General features: G+C 47.0%; 1 protein-coding gene across 1 annotated transcript in view; it reads right to left on the bottom strand.

Moving 5' to 3' along the window:
• Positions 1–17,966, bottom strand: part of MAMLD1 (mastermind like domain containing 1) — a 186,768-nt gene extending 168,802 nt beyond the window's left edge. Inside the window, exon 1 of the mRNA XM_090265094.1 lies at positions 17,708–17,966. Within this exon, the coding sequence (XP_090121220.1) occupies positions 17,708–17,710 (3 nt within the window). The 5' untranslated portion in view covers positions 17,711–17,966. The remainder of the gene's footprint in view (positions 1–17,707) is intronic.
• Between the last annotated feature and the right edge of the window lie 1,657 nt (positions 17,967–19,623).

Genomic DNA, 19,623 nt, shown 5'->3' with positions numbered 1-19,623 from the left:
AGCTCAAAAAAAAAAAAAAAGAAACTAGCAAAACAAACAAAAACAAACTCATAGATACTGACAACAGAATGGTGGTTACCACACTGGTGATGGGGGTGCAGAGAGGTTGTATTAGTTAAAAGGGGTCAAATACATGGTAACAGATGGAAACTAGATTTGGGATGGTGAGAATACATTAGAATATATAGATATCTAATTATAATGTTGTACACCTATAATTTATATAATGATATTAACCAATGTTACCTCAAAAAAGTTAATACAAATATATAAAGATACATAGATAAATAAAATTAACAAGTATGAGAAAACAAAAACCTCAAAAGGAATCTAAACAGGAGCAAGAGAACTGAACCATATTCAAATGACCACACTGGGTGCAAAGGGACAGAGAACTAGCTCAAGTAATTTTTAACAGTCTTTGGATAATATATCCTTAAGCTAAAGACCCAATGAATTCTAAACAAATATTGTACTCCAGTTAACAAGCTTCTTTTCACAGAATTATGGGTTAGCAATTCTGAAACTACTTTCTGTGTATTTTAGGATTCAGTGAATGGGCAAATATATTATGGATAATAACAAAGAGACTGTCATAAAAGGACATTTAAAAGATAGAATAACCTTTGTCATTGGATTCGAACGTAGAGGTATCAGTGTGAATATATGATGGTTAAAGAAGTTACCACATAATAAAAATTAGTAAAATAATAAAATATGGATGTGAATTATTTACATAATTGATTTTCTAGTTTTGTGGACTAAAAGGGTCTACTAACAATAACAATCCTGTAAAAATGAACGTACATGTAATGCCCAGATCATGGTTTCTAAATACCTTTCTCCACTAAAAGAAACTAAGGCCCCTTGGAATCATGGCTGATTTTCATGGCTGGGGCAGAAAAGCACAAGATGAACCTGGGGCATCTTATTATGCCAGAAATCAAGATCACGCTCAGAGAATGATTAAGAACATGTCAAAAAGACCTAAGAGGCACCCTGACTGGTGTGGCTCAGTTGGTTGGGCATAGTCTTGCAAAACAAAAGATCACCAGTTCAATTCTGGGTCAGGGCACATGCCTGGGCTGCGCAATGTTTCTTACACATTGATGTTTCTTTCCTTCTCTGTCTTCCTCCCTTCCCATTCTCTAAAAATTAATAAATAAAATGTTTTTTAAATGTTCACAATATTGGCTACAAGATTACTTTTTATTTAAAAATAAAGACATAGGAGGCAACATAAAGAGACTCTCACTGGCCAAACCTGGGAAAATCTGAGCATCAAAATGAATAATGAGAGTAAAGAATTATAACTTATTGAATAAAGCAATAATCCACAAGTTCACCTGGTATAAATACATAGGGAAGAAAAACTCTCCTACAACAGAAAGCCATATAATAAATATAGAAGGAATGGTAGAATTAGAAATTCATTATTTGCATACATGACCTGGCTGGTTTGGCTCAGTGGATTGAGCGTCGGCCTGTGAGCTAAGTGTCGCTGGTTCGATCTTCCAGTCAGGGCACATCAGAGAAGGAAAACTCTGATTCCAAAAAACCTCCGCTGCCTTGCGGCATACCTCTTCAGGGAAAAGGCTAAGGGAGTAAACCCCGACAGAAAATCCGGAGCCGGAGTCCCTAAGGCGGTTTGACGTTGTAGTCAACACCGGCAACTCCTGCGGCGCACCTGAAGCCAAGCTGTATTGACTCCGTCTTTCCCTTGGACCCTTCAGCTGCGAAGAGAGGGGGGATCTGCTGCATGGGCAACAGCAGACCCTCCATATCACCCTGCCCAGGCTCTGTAGCTTCAGCTTCACTGGAGAGGACACTCCAGCGTCATCGCAAGATGTCGATTCAACACGGGAGGAGACAGATACCGTGTCACTCCCGAGTCGGACTGCACAGCCATTCTCGGCGGTGCAGATAGACTCTTAAGAAGCTACACCATCGTCTCTCGAGACGGACGGCTGCCAACGACGATATCTGCAATATATTCTCACACTAAAAAATTTGTGTGTGTATAGAGGGGAAAGTGAATAAAACATAAAGAAAATGTGGTAAAATATTAACATTTGGGAAATTAAGCGACAGGTATTCAGAAATTGTTTGTATTATTCTCCCAACTTTTCTTAAAGTCTGAATTTATTTCAAGTTAAAAAATTAAATTGCAAAAGCTTAGAAATGATCAATTAATGCCCCAGGCAGAAGGTCTAGGAGCCAAATGTACAGTCTTAAAGACCAGTCCTTAGAAAATGTTCTCAGTTAATGGGTGAGTTTCCAAGAGGCACCAGGACAGAAGTCTCTAGGCACACACAGGCATTCAGAGAAATGTTCTGATAAATATGAAGTCAAACTGTAGACTTCTTTCTGACAAAAGACCTTTTACCAGTGCTCCTCAAAGCCCTGCTCAGTGTGGCAGATACCATTTGGTCCACTGAGCTCCCCCCAGGTCTGCATTCAGAACCCAGGCCGCAAGGCAGAAAAACTGAGAATTGAAGAACTCCTTTTAGGTAGAGCCATTATGGAGAATGATGGATGAATGAACAGATAGGTAGACACATGTAGATACATGAAGAGTTAAGATGTAAAAGGCTACTCACAGTAAAAGAATTCATGCAAATTAATGATGATTAGCAATAGTTCTTATTTTAAATAATTTCAGCCCAGTAAACACAGTAAGCACCCTATAAAGTAGTTTATCAGAGACCCACTAAAATGAGAACTTTTAACTTTAAGAGTCAGGTTATGGTAGCCATGAGGCACATGTGGCTTGGAGCATTTGCAATGTGGCTAATGTGAATTGAGTTGTGCTGTGAGTGTAAACTACACACTGGAATGTGAAGACTTGGCATGATAAAAAGAATGTACACCATCTCAATAAATTTTTAAGTTGATTATATATTGAAATGCTAATATTTTAGATAGACTTAGGTAGATTGGGTTAAATAAAATATACTTAATTTCATTTGCTTCTTTTTAAATGTGGCTACTAGAAAATTTAAAATTATATTGTGTGGCTTGTATCTGTGGCTTGCATTATATTGCATTGGTCAAAAAGTCTGTTTTTTTCCATAAAATAAAAGACATTTTTTATTTTCATCAATAACTTTGTTGATTTGGAAATTTTTGGTATGTCAACTATCTCCCACATGGTATAACGTTGATTGTTCTCAATTAATGTCTCTATTTGATTGATGCCAACTTCAACTGGTCTACCTGACCATGGGGCATTGTCCAGCGCGAAATCTGCAGCACAAAACTTCTCAAACCACTTTTGACACATTTAATCAGTCGCAGCACCTTCCTCATATGCTGCACCAATCTTCTTTGCATTTCAGTTGTGTTTTACCTTTCTTAAAATAGTAAAGCATGATATGCCAAAAAATGTTGCATATTTTCTTCCATCTTCAATATTAAAACGACTACACAAAATTCACCAATTTTGATAAGGATTTTTTTGATGCACGCTGATATGACAACTGTCAGAATAAAATCTAACAAAATTGTTTTAAATGAAGTTAAAGACAACTAAGCGCTACTAGAACCATCTTAAAGGGAAAAAAAACTGAACTTTTTGGCAAATCCAATATTTCTATTGGATAGCACTGGCCTGGTTGATAAATAGTTTTGCAGTTTTTGCTCAAATCTCATCTTCTTGGCAAGGTCCTTGCTGACCACACTATTTAAAAGTGCACCCTCCCATGGCATTGTCTAATCTCCTTCCTTGATTTATTTTGCTTCAAGGCACTTGTTACCTTGGACACACTGTATTTTTTACTTATTAATCTTGTCTGTTGTTGTTCTAATGGTGTTGCTTCTAGCGAGGACTAACCTATAAGAGCTCATGGACTAACCTATAATAGCTCGGTTTCACATTTAGCGTGCGTGGGTTTTCTTTTGTTTGGGGTTTATATTATTCCTCCAAACAACCCCCCAAAACAGTTACGATTCATCTCCCTGCTTTTCACAATGCAGCAGCTGAGGCTCAGAAAGAGAAAATGATTGGCCCACATCCCACTGCAGGTGAGTGGCAAGGCTGGGATTTGAACCCAGGCCTTCTATCCTAAAATGTCCCCAGGAATTTTTCTTAACCAGGCATTGTAAGACATGCAGGCACAGAAAGGATCCTCCTGGTAGAATCAGTTTACACTCCCAGGTCCCTAGAAACTGGAGGGACTGCACGCCACTCAGGGCCACATGGGGAAGCACCAGGGCTGGTCAGGAGGCAGAAGGAGCAGGGAAAAGCCTGAGCAAAAGCCTTTACTGCCAGAGGGGCCTCGCCAGCAAATTCCCAGCCTTTTATTTGAAAGGCTTTATTTAGCATGTGTGTACCGCATTTCATTGCCCTGGCTGGTTTGGCTCAGTGGATTGAGCGTCGGCCTGTGAGCTAAGTGTTTCTGGTTTGATCTTCCAGTCAGGGCACATCAGAGAAGGAAAACTCTGACTCCAAAAAACCTCCGCTGCCTTGCGGCATACCTCTTCAGGGGAAAGGCTAAGGGAGTAAACCCCGACAGAAAATCCGGAGCCAGAGTCCCTAAGGCGGTTTGACGTTGTAGTCAACACCGGCAACTCCTGCGGCGCACCTGAAGCCAAGCTGTATTGACTCCGTCTTTCCCTTGGACCCTTCAGCTGCGAAGAGAGGGGGGGTCTGCTGCATGGGCAACAGCAGACCCTCCATATCACCCTGCCCAGGCTCTGTAGCTTCAGCTTCACTGGAGAGGACACTCCAGCGTCATCGCAAGATGTCGATTCAACACGGGAGGAGACAGATACCGTGTCACTCCCGAGTCGGACTGTACAGCCATTCTCGGTGGTGCAGATAGACTCTTAAGAAGCTATACCATCGTCTCTCGAGACGGACGGCTGCCGACTACGACTGTTGTTCTCTTCCACTAGGCTACCTTTTATGAGAGTTTTTTGTCTGTTTTGTGACTTCTGACACATTAATTTGCATAACTTCTTTTCCTTGGGTATTTAGTAGCCCTTCACATCTTAACTCGTGTATCTCCCTGTCTCATCCATCCATCCATCCATCCTTCAACAGTGCCTTATATGTAGTAGACACACAAAATATCTTCGTGGAATCACTTCTTCAAAATGACTTTTGACAAGCTCCTGAATTAACCAGCACCCAAGTTCTAATTTTGGATTACTTTGGGTTCTTTTCATACTGACCCCTGACCTGTCCAAATGGGAGAGGAGAGGTAGCCCAATGGGCCCCATCAACTGTAAAAGTCCACAATAGAGAGAAAGGTCTTAGGCACTACCCTCCTTTACCCACTTCCTTTTTGCCTTGATTTCAAGCTCATAGCTCTCAACAAATCTGAATGAGGGAGAGGGAATATGCGTAGATACATTTATCCAAATGGCAACCAGACATCAGGTACTAAGTGCTAGTAGGTTTCATTTTTCTTGGATGATCACTGAATTTTACTCCTAGGTCATATACTGCACTGGTCAAATCACAGACTCCAAATATAACAATCCAACCCCGTAAGAGGAAAATCTCAGAGAGCCCTCTAACCCTAGGCCAGCCCCTTCACTGTAATGATAAGAACCATGTGGCCCAGAGAGGTAAGGGACTTACTCAAGGTCACACAGTGAGACAGCAGAGCTAGGCCTGGCACCAAGGCTGCTTCCTTCCCAGACACTGGTCCTGTTCCAAGTCTGAAGAGTGGATGGCTAGGCACAGATAAGAGATGGTTTTGTTGGAACAGAAAAACACTCCCAAACCTGATGACTGTTTGAGAATAACCAGACAGATTTTGTAAGCACTCATTATTTCTGTGATTTAAAAATAAACAAAAAAATAAGCAAACATGGCAAGCACTGTAGGTACAAACAGTTGAGAAACTAAAAGCTTCTTTTAGATGAGAAAAACTGTTACTCCTGACAAAAATAAGGGTGGGGTGGCTTATGTTGTTTTTGCATAATGACAATAAGCATATATGAAGTCAACCTAAAACAGCCAATGTTTAAATTAAAATAAAAAACCCCAAGTACTACCCCATATTATTTTTAAAATCTGCTTTATTTTAAATTAAGCATTGGTACAGGACCAACAAATATAAATATTTACTTTAGCTGAGAACAGCTCTTGGTTGTTGAGAACAGGAATAAGGGACAAAATTTCCTTTTTGATAAGCTACTATTTGGTAGCTAGAAATCAAAATCTCTTGGCCTGATACTCTGCTATTCTTCTGACTGCAGGCTCAAAAACTGGACGACTGGATGCTTTGGTAAGGGTATGTGAACTATGGGTGGGGAAGCAGCCCACAGTGGGCTGACAGTGGGAATGCCTGACTCCTGGACTAGCTCAGCTTCTAGCAGCTTGCAGGGGAATCCAGCCCCAGTATCCTCATGTGTAAAAACTGGATCTCTAAGGGAACATCCAGTTTCCTATTCTTTGGTCCTGCATAAATACATATCAAATATTTTTGTCTTTTCCCAAACTTCTAGAATAATCCTCAATTACGTAACAGTCATAGCCCCCATCTACCGAACTAAAATGAAACCCTCGTAGTTTCATGTTTCTAATAATTCCAGAAATAATAAATTATGATTTATCCTTTTCAAATATTTTAAGTAACTCAAGAGTTTAATTTGCAACTCTGAGAATCATGACACTTCAAAGCTGCAGGCACTCTCAGATTCCCCTAGTCAATTTCTTTACTGTAGAGATAGGGAAACTGAGGCTCACAGTTGGACTTGGAGCAACTGTCAGCTGACTCCCCAGGTGGACATTCTTCTCGCGATTGCACTAGGGATCCCTTCCAGACTCAGAAAGCCGGTCCCAAACTGTGATTCTTCCAAAGAGCCAACCGTCATACTTCCCAATTTACAGGCCACTATTGGTTTGGGTAATTATGTGTGGATGCCTAAAATTGCTGGGTGGCATCTACTTTCAAGTGACTTGCAGGATTTCTCCCCTTCCAGAAGAATAATGAAGCTTAAGGCCCAGACACTCTATCAAAGTGTGGGAATTCTGCATAAGGACCCAGTACTAAACGCTCATTTTTAACATGATCTCCACTTAACCAACCCTCACAAATCTGACTGGTTTAACAAAAAAAAAAAAAAAAAAAAAACGGGGGGCAGGGGGCCTCTCAATCTATTTGCAAGACAATATAAAGGAAAGGAAAAGCCCAAGCTCCTAGCAACACTCTTCCAAAAAGTTTCCTAACTTGGGGTGGAGGAGGCAGAGGAGGGGTGCTCTACAAATATGTGGCTGATTTGATTCTGAAACTGCATAGGAACAGGCTTCGCGTGGCCAGGATCATCCTCTGAGTGTTCAAAGAGCTTTACAAACCTGCTCTTTATTCTCTCAAGTTAACATTGAAAACCTGAGTACCCATTAGGACCAGGTTAATATGAAGACACGTTGTGTTTTTAAGAGGTGAAAAGACATTACTGTCAGGAGCCAGAGAGCCTGGAGGGAGCACAGGCCCAACAAGAGCAAAAGACATGTCTTTATGCTCATTTGTATTCTTGCACAGAGTCCCTGTGGTAAATGTGATATTGGACAAGTAAAGTCCCCTCTCAGGACCTCGATTTCCTCTTCTATGATTTTCCAGCCTCCATGGCTTGACCATGAAAAGTCTTTCCAGGTTTGCCAGGTTTGGTTGTGGGCAGTGGAGGAGGGCTATTTGAATTGAGTCTAGTGGGCCTCTTCACTCTCAGGCCAACCCCCACCAAACAAATTGCCTGTAGGCTGCTCCTGAGGCTTTTCTGCAAAGAGAACTGCTCCCCTCCCCCGCTCAGGATACAGCCTTGGCCAGATTCTGGGACAGGTCCACCATCCAGTTTTCATAAGGAGCTGGCCGAACCTTTTCACTAATTTGGGAGAAATTCAAGGATCCACTTTAACCTCCTGATTCCAGGTGTGACAGTACTGGAACTTGGAAAACCAAACCATTTGCCTTCTCAGATCCCATTTGCTAATTCCTGTGGCAGGCCAACATGAAACCTCTTCCAGGGCACACCCCAGCCCTACTCAGGAGCTGCTAAGGTCTGAGCAAGCAGGGCCGCTAATGAGTTGAGAACTCCAGAACTGCCTGAATGGATCTCAGACACTCTGCATGACCATGGAGGTCCCTCTCAAGCTAGGCTCCTTTATGATAGTTTGCCTAGGTGTAACTTACACAATGTCAAAGGAAGGGACAAATGGATCTTTTATGTCAAAAGAGACCTGCTTTCCTTTGGTTAAATTTCTCAGGCCAAATGGGAAGGCAAAATGAAGCATGACCAGTGACACCACAAGGATAAACCTGAGAGGGTGCCTGAGTCTGATGGGTGCAAGAGGGTCTCACTAACACTGGTTCATTTGAATCTCCTCTAATGTCTTTAAGGTGGGTAGGGTAAGCATTCTCACATTCGCACCTGACAACTGAGGACTGCAGCTCAGGCAGGTTCATGAACTTGCCTAAAATCCCAGCTGGTTAATGTCCTGTGCTGAAAGCAAAGCTCATATTCACTTATCACATCATCGTATTTCTGTGCCCATGTGGTGACCAGGGATGACCACACAATTTGGCACAGACTAATGCACCATACTGAGGCTTTTTTAAAAATGATTTTATTTATTTATTTATTTTTAGAGAGAGAAGAAGGGAGGGAGAAAGAGAGGGAGAGAAACATCAATGTGTGGTTATCTCTTATGTGCCCCCAACTGGGGACCTGGCCAACAACCCAGGCATGTGCCTTAATTAGGAATTGAACAAGCGACTCCTTGGTTTGCAGGCTGGTGCTCAATTCACTGAGCCATACCAGCCAGGGAAAGGCATTCTTAACCTGTGTCAAAGGATTCCCGAGGGAACCATAAATGGAATTCCAGAAGGGTATATATGAGCTCCTGAAATTAGACGCTACATTGCATATACTTGTGCAGTGATATAAGATGATGACCCATAGCTTTCATCAGATTTTCAAATAAGTCCATGATACACAAAAGACAGCCTCCCTGCTTCAGAGAGACAGGAATCTTTTTTTATGATTCAGGGCTCAGAAGACCAGCTATGGTCAGCTTCCCTGAGGTGAGCTCAGGAGAGTTTTGGCAGCCAGGTGCTACTGGGCATTCTCTAGGCATGGTACCATTTGGTGGAGACCAAGAGGGCCTCCCTAACCCTTGAACACTTCCTATCTGTGCTCTAAAAAGTGGATGCTCTCCAAAGTATGGCAGCCCTTGCCTCCCATAACTTCAGTTAGAGGTTCCAGATTTCCCTGAAGTAGTGAGTCACACTATGTCACAGAGGGCTGAGGATGGTGCCTTTCCAGGGAAGGGGGATGAGCAGGTCTAAGATATAGAAAGAACAGGCTGAGGAGACTGAACCTGAACTTGGTTTGCTCAAGATTTTGCAAAGGGCAAACCCAAACACATAAACCGCAAAGGCCAGACAGCCTGCCCCCAACCATGTGGGAAACAAGGATCTAGGACCTAGACCTTTCTATCAGATACCACCTTTCAAAAAGGATATCCTGAGGTTAAGAGAGATGATGTCAGCTGCTAGTTCTCAAATCCCGAGGAAAAGTGCACTCTAAAAGGCAAAGTGTCTCCTTGGGAGAAAATAAAGAGCAATCATGCTTGTCTGACACTGAGGTAGGGATGTGTGTGTGTGAGTGTAAAAGTCCGCCTATCCATAAATGCCAAGGCAAGGATATGAAACCCCACAACTAGCTAAGTTGGTTGTCACCCTCATCCCACAAGTCTACTTTTGTGGACTTTGAAATAGAAGTAAACTATGCTGTGAAGGACTCCTGCCCGGGGTCTGAGAAGCTAGACTTCCCAGCCACCCTAGAGCAGGGAGTGGGCCTGCAGCCTCCACATCCAGTGAAGCTGTTTGGGGAGATAGGGATCAAAAAAGATCTGAAGGCCTGCCAAGGGGTCAGTCCTCTGGGGTGGTTGGCACAAGGAGGAGGAGGGAGAGAAGCCTGCTTGAAGAATCCCGGGCAGTTTAATCTTGCGATTTCATTGTCGTCATGCTGTGAACAGATTCTGCCTTGGGAGCAGGCACTTGAAAGGCTTCAGTTTGGAATGGCCTTACCTCTGCTGCAGGAGAACTCACCACCCTCCCTGTCAGCAGGCAGGAAGGGTTCCCGGGCTGCCTCACTACGCAGGTCATTAGTCACACTATGAAGGCAAACACATGGGACACAGGCCATGTGTAGGAAGCACTGGCTTCCCGGTGGGATTAATGCAGTGATACTCTTCCACATTGTCAGGGCTCATTTTGAGGGCTGTGGCTATGACTAACACAATAATGCTCTTTACCCCATTGCTGGAGAATCACTAGAAACAACCAAATTGTTCATTTTAAATCAAATATCAGCACAATTATTTTAACATCAACTGTGTCAGATTTTACTTCATATCTCCAAAATTAATTTTAAAGCAGTGGCAAAATGAAGCGGCATACTTCTTTAAGCTTTTGTTACAACATGTTCGTGCAGCAAACTGAGAAGAAAATGTAGTAATTAGAGGCTAAATTAATCCTTGACAGACAAGCAGCTTAGAAACACTGTTCTGTTCTCCCCAAACCTAGTATAATGCATGCCACTCTTTCAGAATTAGACACGCAAAGCATGTGACATTGGAAACTGCATCAAAACTACTGTCCCACTTAAAATTCCAAGGTTAGCACTGGAACTACGCAAGGTAGATATTAACACAGATCTCATTAAGAACAAAACCCAAACAATCTGCAACTGCCAAGGGAGCCAACCCAGCTCAGCCCAACCCAACAGCTGGTTGCCCAACTCTTCATCAGCAACTTGAAAACACAAGACAAGATACTCTTTCCTGTGGCACACATGCCTGAGCCCCAGACTGATCCTTAACTTATAACCTTCAATGATCTTCAGCTAGTTCTAGACTTGGAGTTCCGATTCCAATGTACCCCTCTGTCATCCCAACAATGTTAACCACAGCACACAAACACAGGGCAGCTTATATACCACTAGTTAATGATGGCCCTCCTCTGTTCACCACATTCCTCTTGTCACTTTGCTCTTCCACAGTGTGAGTGCAAAGTTGGCATTCCAGACCCGAATACTTGACTGAGAGCTGGAAACCAGAGTTTTATTTTGGGATCCCTCCACTGTGTCCCCTCAGGGAAGTCAGGGCCCCTTCTCTGGGCCTTGTTTTCCTCTTCTGTAAAATCGTAAGGCTTTATTCTTCCAGCTGGAAAATTATCCATCTTTCAGCATCTAAGTTCTGTTCGTGCGTTGGGGCAACTATACGTAGGACTGTGGTGAACTGCTTAATGGATCCCCCAAAAGGAAGGCAGAGCTGGATCCTGTACTCCTTCATCCCTTCCCTTTCTTTGTCACTGAGCCCTCAAAGAAGCTGGAGTTGCTGGTTTCAGGTTCAAACACTGGGCAAAGTATAAACATATTATTTATTCATGGGGCAAGGGTGACGCTCAGGACAATTGAACAAAGGACTTGAGATTGCCCAAAGCATTCGAGACAACTTGCTTTTTGTGCTGCCTTTAGTGCCCTTAATGCCCACAGTTTCTCTCCAAAGATGGAGGGCATAAACTGGGGCTGCCAGGCCCTTTGGACACAGATGCCTTTCATTAGTTCAGACCTTAGAGCCGCCAGTGGTCTCTTCTAGAGTCAGCAGAATATGTCCCAATGGCCTAGTGTCCAGAGGCTCCCACAGGTGGAGGAAAGTGGGGAAACACAATGGCCAGTTGGCCAGGGATCCTTATAACATAATGGAATCGTGGTCGGCCCCATCCTCCTTCAGGCCTTGTGGAATAATTCTCAGACTTAAGAAAACATCATTTTCCCAAAACCCATTTAATGTTTTTTGACTGCATAGATCTAACAAATAACAGTGTACCCTGAGAAGGGAAGGTAGCTGGGTCCCTCCCTTTCCAGGTAAGGCAGGGGTCACTGACACTGTGCCTTGGACTCTACAGAAAGGGGCAATCAATGGTGGCCCCAGGGCCAGAAGGCAACCAGGGCAGGACTGGATCGCTATGGAGGAACTCATCCTCCAGGGTCAGGAAGAGTCCACTATCGTGTAGATCAGGGAGGAAGGAGAAGTCTGAAGCTGCAGTTCCAGGGCAGCCTGGGTAAACACTCCTGGGAGAGGACAGTTCTCGAAGACTTTGCAAGGGGGCTTTCCCTCATGGTACTCTTGGACTTGTCCCTGGAAACCTTTACTCCCGGAGCTTGGTGCCCACAGCCAGTGAGGCCCCTCACTGTGCCTTACAGAGCGGGGAAGGATCTTTGTATGCTGTGACATATCTGATTGCTTTGGAAATTATGAAAGGTCAGATCTTAGGAAGGGATTGGAGGCACAAAAGGATATTGGGGAGGCTCTGTGAAGAGGAAGAAAAAATAAAGCAATGAAGTGTGGGAGCAAGGAAACCCAATTCTTTTGCTTCCATCACTTCCCTTTGCAGCAAATACTCCTGTGGCTTCAGAAGCCCTGGGTTGGTCATTTGAGAGCAGGACCCCATGGGACTCTACTGTTCTGCCTGCCCCTCCCAACAGGACCCTTAACTGCCAGCAGGCTCTGGCTCTGTGGGCCTACTCTTCTTTTCTAAATGACAACAGCTGTGAAGACAAAACCAGCAGCACTGCAATTAAACCCATTAGGTTCATGCAGATTTATAGTTTCCCTCTTCTAAGTTCAGAAGATGTTTAAGGACTCAATGTCTGAAAAATCAGACTACTTCCAGCTGAGCTTTGCAAGGCTTCAATTCTGCCCATATAGTTGACAGGTCTGCTTAGGTTACTCCTCAGTGGAGTTGTAAGAGGTATGATGGGAATTGTTTTATTGTGCTGACCTATAGTAACTGACTCCTCTTCCTCCATCATTTATCTCCCACCCCAGCCACATCTGGGTTAGTCTATTCACACTCTCAGCATTCTCTCTGCTCCAACAAACACTCAGCCTTTTCTGCTTGGATAAGGAGATTTTTTAGTTACATCCATTATATATGTATCAACATTTATGGCAGCAAGATAATTGCCAAAGAGCTCAGAGGATAAAAGTTCCTTCTTTATAATGTCTACTCCTCCCCCAAGCCGTTTTAAGAAATCAATATTAACATCAAGCAGGACAGTGGCAGATTCCTTCATGGCTGCTGCACTCTCAAAGTTAGAAATGTGATTGAAAAACAAAAAACAAACAAACAAACAAAAACAAAACACCTAGCTAGACTAGGAAGAATGGAAAAGATTCAACAGTGAATTCAGAGCCCATACTCCAGTGTGGCACATGTATGTAGAGAAAAATGCTTTTTGTCCTTGAAATCTTTGTTTAAATAACTGCAAAACAGCAAATCTACTCTATATTAGAAACATGCCAGTCTAATTTCAAAGAGTTTAGATTGCGTTAACTGCAAACCAACCAAGTGATAAAGGAGCCTGCCATCAATAATAGGCCCTGAGATCACCAGACTAGGGATACTGGACAAGAAGCCCTTGGAGTTGCCTCTGAGCTTTCCCCATCCATGGTTCTGGGTTAGAAGTTCACACTGGCACAAGACACAAAGAGAGGGAACACTTACCACTTGTATATTGTTTTGCTTGGTCTTCTGCCATTTTTTTAATACCTCTCTCTTCTTGCTGCCCTTCAAAATCTCAGACCTATTTTTTAAATATCTAGCTGTTTTCTGCAATACTGTTTCACTTTCACAGAAAAATGATCTCATTCACAAATCACAGTGTGTTGGAGATGGAAGGGACTCACACTTTGAGGTTATGAAGAGGAGAGGAGCATGGACTTGTCCAAGATCACTCTGCTAATTAGTGGGGAGAGTTCTAGAACACAAGTTTCTCAACTCCTAGGTTAATTATCTCTCCAATGCACCACTACAGAAAAAAAATCAGAATCTTACCAAAAAAAATGGTTTACCATATAGGCAGTCCTTTTAAAGGAGAGTAGTCAAACTACTGTCTGAAAGAACCACTTGTCTGAGAACAGTTTCTACCCATTTCATAAGCCTAAATTGTGCTTGAGTTTCCTAAGGATGATCTACTAACAGGTATATTTTAAGCCTGTAGGCGATCAGCTTAAAAGGGGGAGGAAATGGTCTTAAAATTCCCTTAGTGAATAGAAATGGCAACAGTAAATTCCTTACCTTGAGATGCAGTGAATGTATAGCCCCCACCCTGACTCCAGCATTAGGTTATTTCCTGGTAAACATTCAGTAACGTTTCTATTTCAACTCACACATCTGTGTCACTGTCATCAGCGTCAGTGGCAGGAAAACAGACCTAGTCACCCTTTGCTAATGATTTCCTAACATGGAATTTCCTTGTATCTCCTCAAGCCTTTCTTCTTCCAATGCCACAGTTTGCCCCCCTCTCAAAAACAATGTACTGAAGGAAAACTGAAAATGGTCACAGCTGGAAAAAGATGATTTTTAAGAAGATCTTACAAGAAAGAGCTGCAGCTCTCTGTAATATATTTAAGTTGTGGGAGGACTGCTAGTTTTTCAAGAGCCAGTAAGAACAAAACAGAGAGATTTCCTCCCTGGCATATGGGAATCCTTTTTCCTGCCTCCCTCCTCCCAAGTTCCACTTCGAGCAACATTTTGACTTCAGTGTTGAAGGAAACACTCACATACTGGAGGCACATGTGAGTAGAAGCCAAAGCAGCCGCCAGAGCAGGGGCCAGGCATTGGAGAACCACCAAAGCACAAAGCAATATAGGAGCCCATCACATTTCTCCTCTGGAGAATATTCTATTTAATATGCAAACTAGTCATCAAGAGAAAAGAGGGCTGTTACTTTAAAAGGAAGAAACTGATTAGATGCTTTGGCTGGCAGCAAACAGCTGGTCTGTCCAGCAGGTTCAAGGCCATTTCATCTTCTCTCTTATGGAGGCACCATATGTTCCATCTTGCACATCAGCAGCTTTATTTTCCAATGATATTTCGCCAGAAGGGAATCACATAGGGGGGGAAAGGAAGAACTTGTGGTTTACCCTTTGAGCACTTTCTTGTGGTTTTAAATGTAGTTGGGATGTGTATGTTGGGGGATGGGGTGGAGGGAGTTAACGCTTCACATCTATTCCAAAGACCAGACAACAAAAAAATGTTCGACCAATACTTAGGAATAATAATAATCTCCATGGAGGGGAGGGAGTGGTGTAGGGGAAAGATATGCGAAAAGGCACAAATAATATGTCGCCATGAGATTAAATGGGAAGAGGAAGAGGAGGCAGCAGCGACAAGGTATCGGGAGGAATCTGAATCTCCCAAATCTACCTTAGCTCCTGGACCCACCGGTTGAGTTTGGGCTCCGCCCACTTCTCCTTATTAGTCAGCTTTCCTTATTGTCAGTATCCTTTTTCCCAACAAACTTAACGAGGAAAGGGGGGCCCTCTTTGGAGAGAAGACCGGGCAGGCCGACAGGCTGGCAAAAGGTTACTTCTTACATTATGTTTAACATTCCTCAGTGCTTAACATTCCTCAGTGCAAGTCCGGGGTCCCGCAGGTTCGTGGGGTAAAGCAAGTACCCAGCGTCGGGTGCATGCAGAGGCGGCGGGCTAACGCATGTTCCGGAGGTGCATTCTCCGTCCCCAATGCCTGCTGCTCAGGCTGCAAGAACTCGGAGGTGGCTGATCCGATTCTCTTCCTGACTCCAAACAAAGGGGTCCCAAGGAGCCATTGGCGTTAGTGGGGGGCGGGGGCAGGAGAGCGAGGGAAGAAGTGATACGTGAGGCCGCAGGGTGGCGACAGCCTCAGTGTAGCTACTTTCGTTTTAGACGTCGCCTCACACCACCAGGCTGGACAGTTGCCCTGAGCCCGGTAGGCGAGGGACGAGGGCTGCAAAGCGAAACCGAGGAGAAGGCGCCCCCTCTGCCCCCGCCCAGCGAACGCAGTGGCGAACCGCTTCTACCCAGCCTGCGGAGCCATGCGCAGCCCCTGGCGTCTGCGCCTGCTTGCTAGCTGTCTGGGGGCCCAGGGTGTCCACCACCGTCAGGTTGGAAGCGCGATAGGCACCATGACTCAGGGTTCCCTATGCCTTCTGGGGCTCCAGCTGAGGGGTCTTCAAAGCACAACCCCTTCCCCCGTCACCTACAAATGTCCTCTAGCTACTTCGAGCCACTGGGAGGCAACTGCCTCCGCCCTCTGACTCTGCTTCCCTTCCCCTTCCTTTTCTCCAGCCTTCAGGGAAACAAAGGGGCTTTTTAGAAACCGGCTGGTTGGCCACAGCAGCAGCAGGGGGGGCGAAGGAGGAGGATCTATAAAAACAAGGGAAGACAAGAAGCGGAGATTTGGAGGAAGAAAGTGCACCTCTGGGAGCCTTGAGCGGCTCCGGCAGCGGCGGCTGGGAAGTCCCCGCGGGTGCGCTGCTGACAACCTCCTGAATCGTGGGCTCACCAGCGGTTACCCGTGCCTGCCAAGGACTGGGCAGCCCCGTTGCGGTGCTGCACTCTGGTTCACCGCAGCCCAAGAACAGGCTTGTCCGGGCTGCAGGGCCGGAGCCTGTGGGGGCAGCGGAATTCCCGTGGGGACCTCCCCCAGGAGATCCGGGTCCTCTTCGCATCCAACTCTTTAGAAATTATTCAGGCTGGCGGAGACTTGCGTTTTTGTTCCAGCGCGGCCACCCGCCTGTCTTACGTTCTGCTTGCTTGCCCTCACAATGTCCCAGAGCCTCGGTCAGCTACTCACAAATGGCTCGTTTGCTGTGGGAAAGGAGCCCAGGGGATTCCTTCTGCTGCCAAACAACACCAAGCTACCCCAAACAGGTGGAGTCCCTTGTACCCAAGTCCTCTGGCCATCCTGTGCTCCCTCCCACCACCACCATGCACACACGCCCACCATCCGGGTGTCGGTTGGGCTGCACCCTGCTGTAAGAGCGTGGGGGGCAAAATCCCTGCCGGAGGTGCGTCTGTGTGTTCAGGTTCCGACAAATTCTGGGCAGTTTTCTGGCAGGCTAATCCTATTAGTGTCTGCTCAGTCCGCATTTAACCATGGATCAAAATCAGAAGGTATGGCCAGCTTCCCAAGTGGTTCCGAACACGCTGCACTGGCCAAGAAAAGTATTTGGCGGCACTCGGGGGGCTTCCAGCCTGCCCTTGACAGCGAAGAGCTCAGCCTAGGCTCCGACTGGGAACTCGGAACGCTAGGGCGAGGGCGCCATTAGTTCCGGCAGGAGCCCAGTCGGAGCTGCCTCGAGCCTCTAGCTCAGCTCGGGGCGGCTCTCCAGGGAAGTATTTGGTAGAAGAGCCAGCTCAAGGTAGCTGGCTCAGCGCGCCCATACTCTATTCCCTCTCAGCGGAGGCAAACCTGCTTGGGGTGGGGTGAAGGAATCCTGCGCCTCCAGCCCACTGCCTACCATTCCAGGCTCAGGGAGCTGGGCTGCAAGCTGCCCAGGGGGCGCAGGGGCAGACTAAGGAGCCTGCCGGTTGCCTAGCTCAGTCAGGAGAGTCCGTGTGGCTCGCGCCCCTCTGCCTTCCCTCCTGGGTGCTTGGCTGTCCCCGCCGGATTCGCCCGATGGGAGGAACAGGAAGAGGCCTCGGTCCCCGCGATGAGAGCTGAGCTCAGCCGGGCTTGGCTTATTTGAGAGCAGGGCAGCAGCGCACTGTGCCAGGTGGGCTGTGCGCTTGGAGGAAACTTCGGGGTCCCTGGCTCGCAGCACCTCTGGGCCCAAACCTCTCAGCAATGGGGGTCACTAGTGGGGTGCCAGTGCACCCCGAAGCCCCCAGCAGTAGGACCTCCTGGGCCCGACTAAGCCTTACCATGCTGCAGAGCTCCCGTGACTGTGAAGGGGGCAATGCCCCAGGGGCGGACAGCCGCCTGCTCCGGCAGCCTGGCCTCAGGCGCCCGCTGAGTGGCCTGGCCTGTAGATCACCCTCTGGCTAGCGGCCGGTGCCCCTGTGCCCGCCTGCCGCCAGCCGCTTCAGCTCACGGCCAAGTTCATGCTGGCAACGCTGCGGTGGCGGCCTCAATCTGCTAGCTCTATTCCCATCGCCCGGCTCCGCGCGGTGCGCCCTGAAGGTGGAGTTTCGGGGGTTTAAGTTACTGATAGGTACTTCTCAGTGCTGTGTCACTCAGGGAGGAGGAGACAGGCACGCTGTCACACACACACACCCTCACACTCGTAGCGACAAGCGGCTCTGGCCTTAAAGGGGAAGCCATGCTGCCCTGCCCACAAACCCTCTGGCTCTGAGCCTCGAAAAGCTGAGTTTTCAGGCCCGAATCAGGCCGAGGGCAGCAGAAGTGCGGCAGATGCCCAAAGGGCCTCTGGACCCTCCTATCACTTTAAAAGGGAAAGAGGCTGAAGGCTGGCTTTCCTGTAGTCGCCTCATTTTCTCCAGTCTCCTGGAGCCACAGCAACTAGGGAGAGACGGGATGGGAGGAAGGCGCACCAGGGCACTTACCTTGATGGCTCCAAACGTTGCAGGAGGTCGGTGCCCTCCACGGAGATTGGACTGCCTAGACAGTGTGTTGATGGGGAGAAACGACAGCGGGGAGACCTAGCGCCTTCAGACAGAAGCGGATGGGGCTAGCCAGAGAGCCACAGGTGGAGCCCAGTGCTTTTGGGAAACCTGCGGGCGGCAAGTAGCCTTCTGGAGAGTGAGTAGAACTAGAGGGTGAGACCCGAGCGCCCCTGAAGGACCGAGGGCAAGCTGGGAGCTCGGGTGATCCAACACACACCAGCCACAGGGTGAGAGTGTGCGCGAGTGACGGAGACCGAGGGAAAATGACGGAGATAAGAGTGGAAGAGAGACATCAGGGGAGAAGGGGAGAGAGGGAGATAGCAGATCCCTGGAGGATTCCGGAGCATCACAGGGACAGGAATCTCGTAAAGTAGCCTATTGGATTCATCCACCCCGTCCTATTCTCTCTCAGCTGAGACTGACACAAGAGCTAGCTACCCGGAAGAGTGCTCACATTCAATTGGGGGGCGCTGGGTGGATAGCGACTGTCCCACTGCCTACGTTTCCGGGCGGCTGGCTCTCACTGGACCGCCCAGTCAACCTGCTGTGACAGCAGCAGGGACCAGGGCTCTCAGGTGGCAGTTACTAAACTGAACCCGCCCCTGCATGCCTAGCTCCCCTCCCTCCGCCCCGTCTTTCCCCTCCCCCCCAGTCCTTTCCCCTTCCCCCCTTCTCCTACGCCCACCACGCCTTCCCCGTCCCCACTATCTCCACGGGGAAGCTGTCTGAGCTCCCCCTGGGTGTGCTCAACCAGGAGCCCAAGTGCGCCAGCTAGTCTCTCGCCTTCTAGGCTTGGGGTGGTGAAGCCCTTGCACTAGCTGAGCTGCACTGGCCCTCTCAGCATGGGGTTATGCCCGGCCGGACACCTGCAGCTTCTGCAGAACCAAGATTTCCCTGAGCCCTCTCTCCGGCCTGCTCCAAAGTCTGCAGCTCCCCTCCTCCACCCTGGGGCTGGCCTGTGCCCTTTCTCCTGGGTTCCCGCCCCGTCTGCACTTCCTAACCTGGACTTCCCTGAGTTCTTCCTGCAGGCAGACACCGCGTCTGGTCCGACCGCAACAGCACTTGGTGGGCAAAGCCCCAAGCCCCCTCACGGCTCCTGCCAGCACCTCTGAGGAGCAAACTGTCACCACCACATCTGGTGGCACTTGGCGGAACCGTGGGCTGGAATAAAGGGATGGACCTGCTGCCCACTCGGTCCCTTCTTCCGTCGACAC

The sequence above is a fragment of the Furipterus horrens genome, unplaced genomic scaffold, assembly GCF_987537825.1.
Source record: "Furipterus horrens unplaced genomic scaffold, mFurHor1.1.pri manual_scaffold_17, whole genome shotgun sequence".
Lineage (NCBI taxonomy): Eukaryota > Metazoa > Chordata > Mammalia > Chiroptera > Furipteridae > Furipterus > Furipterus horrens.
Note: the sequence above shows the minus strand (reverse complement) of the source record. Positions and strands in the feature narration are given on the sequence as shown.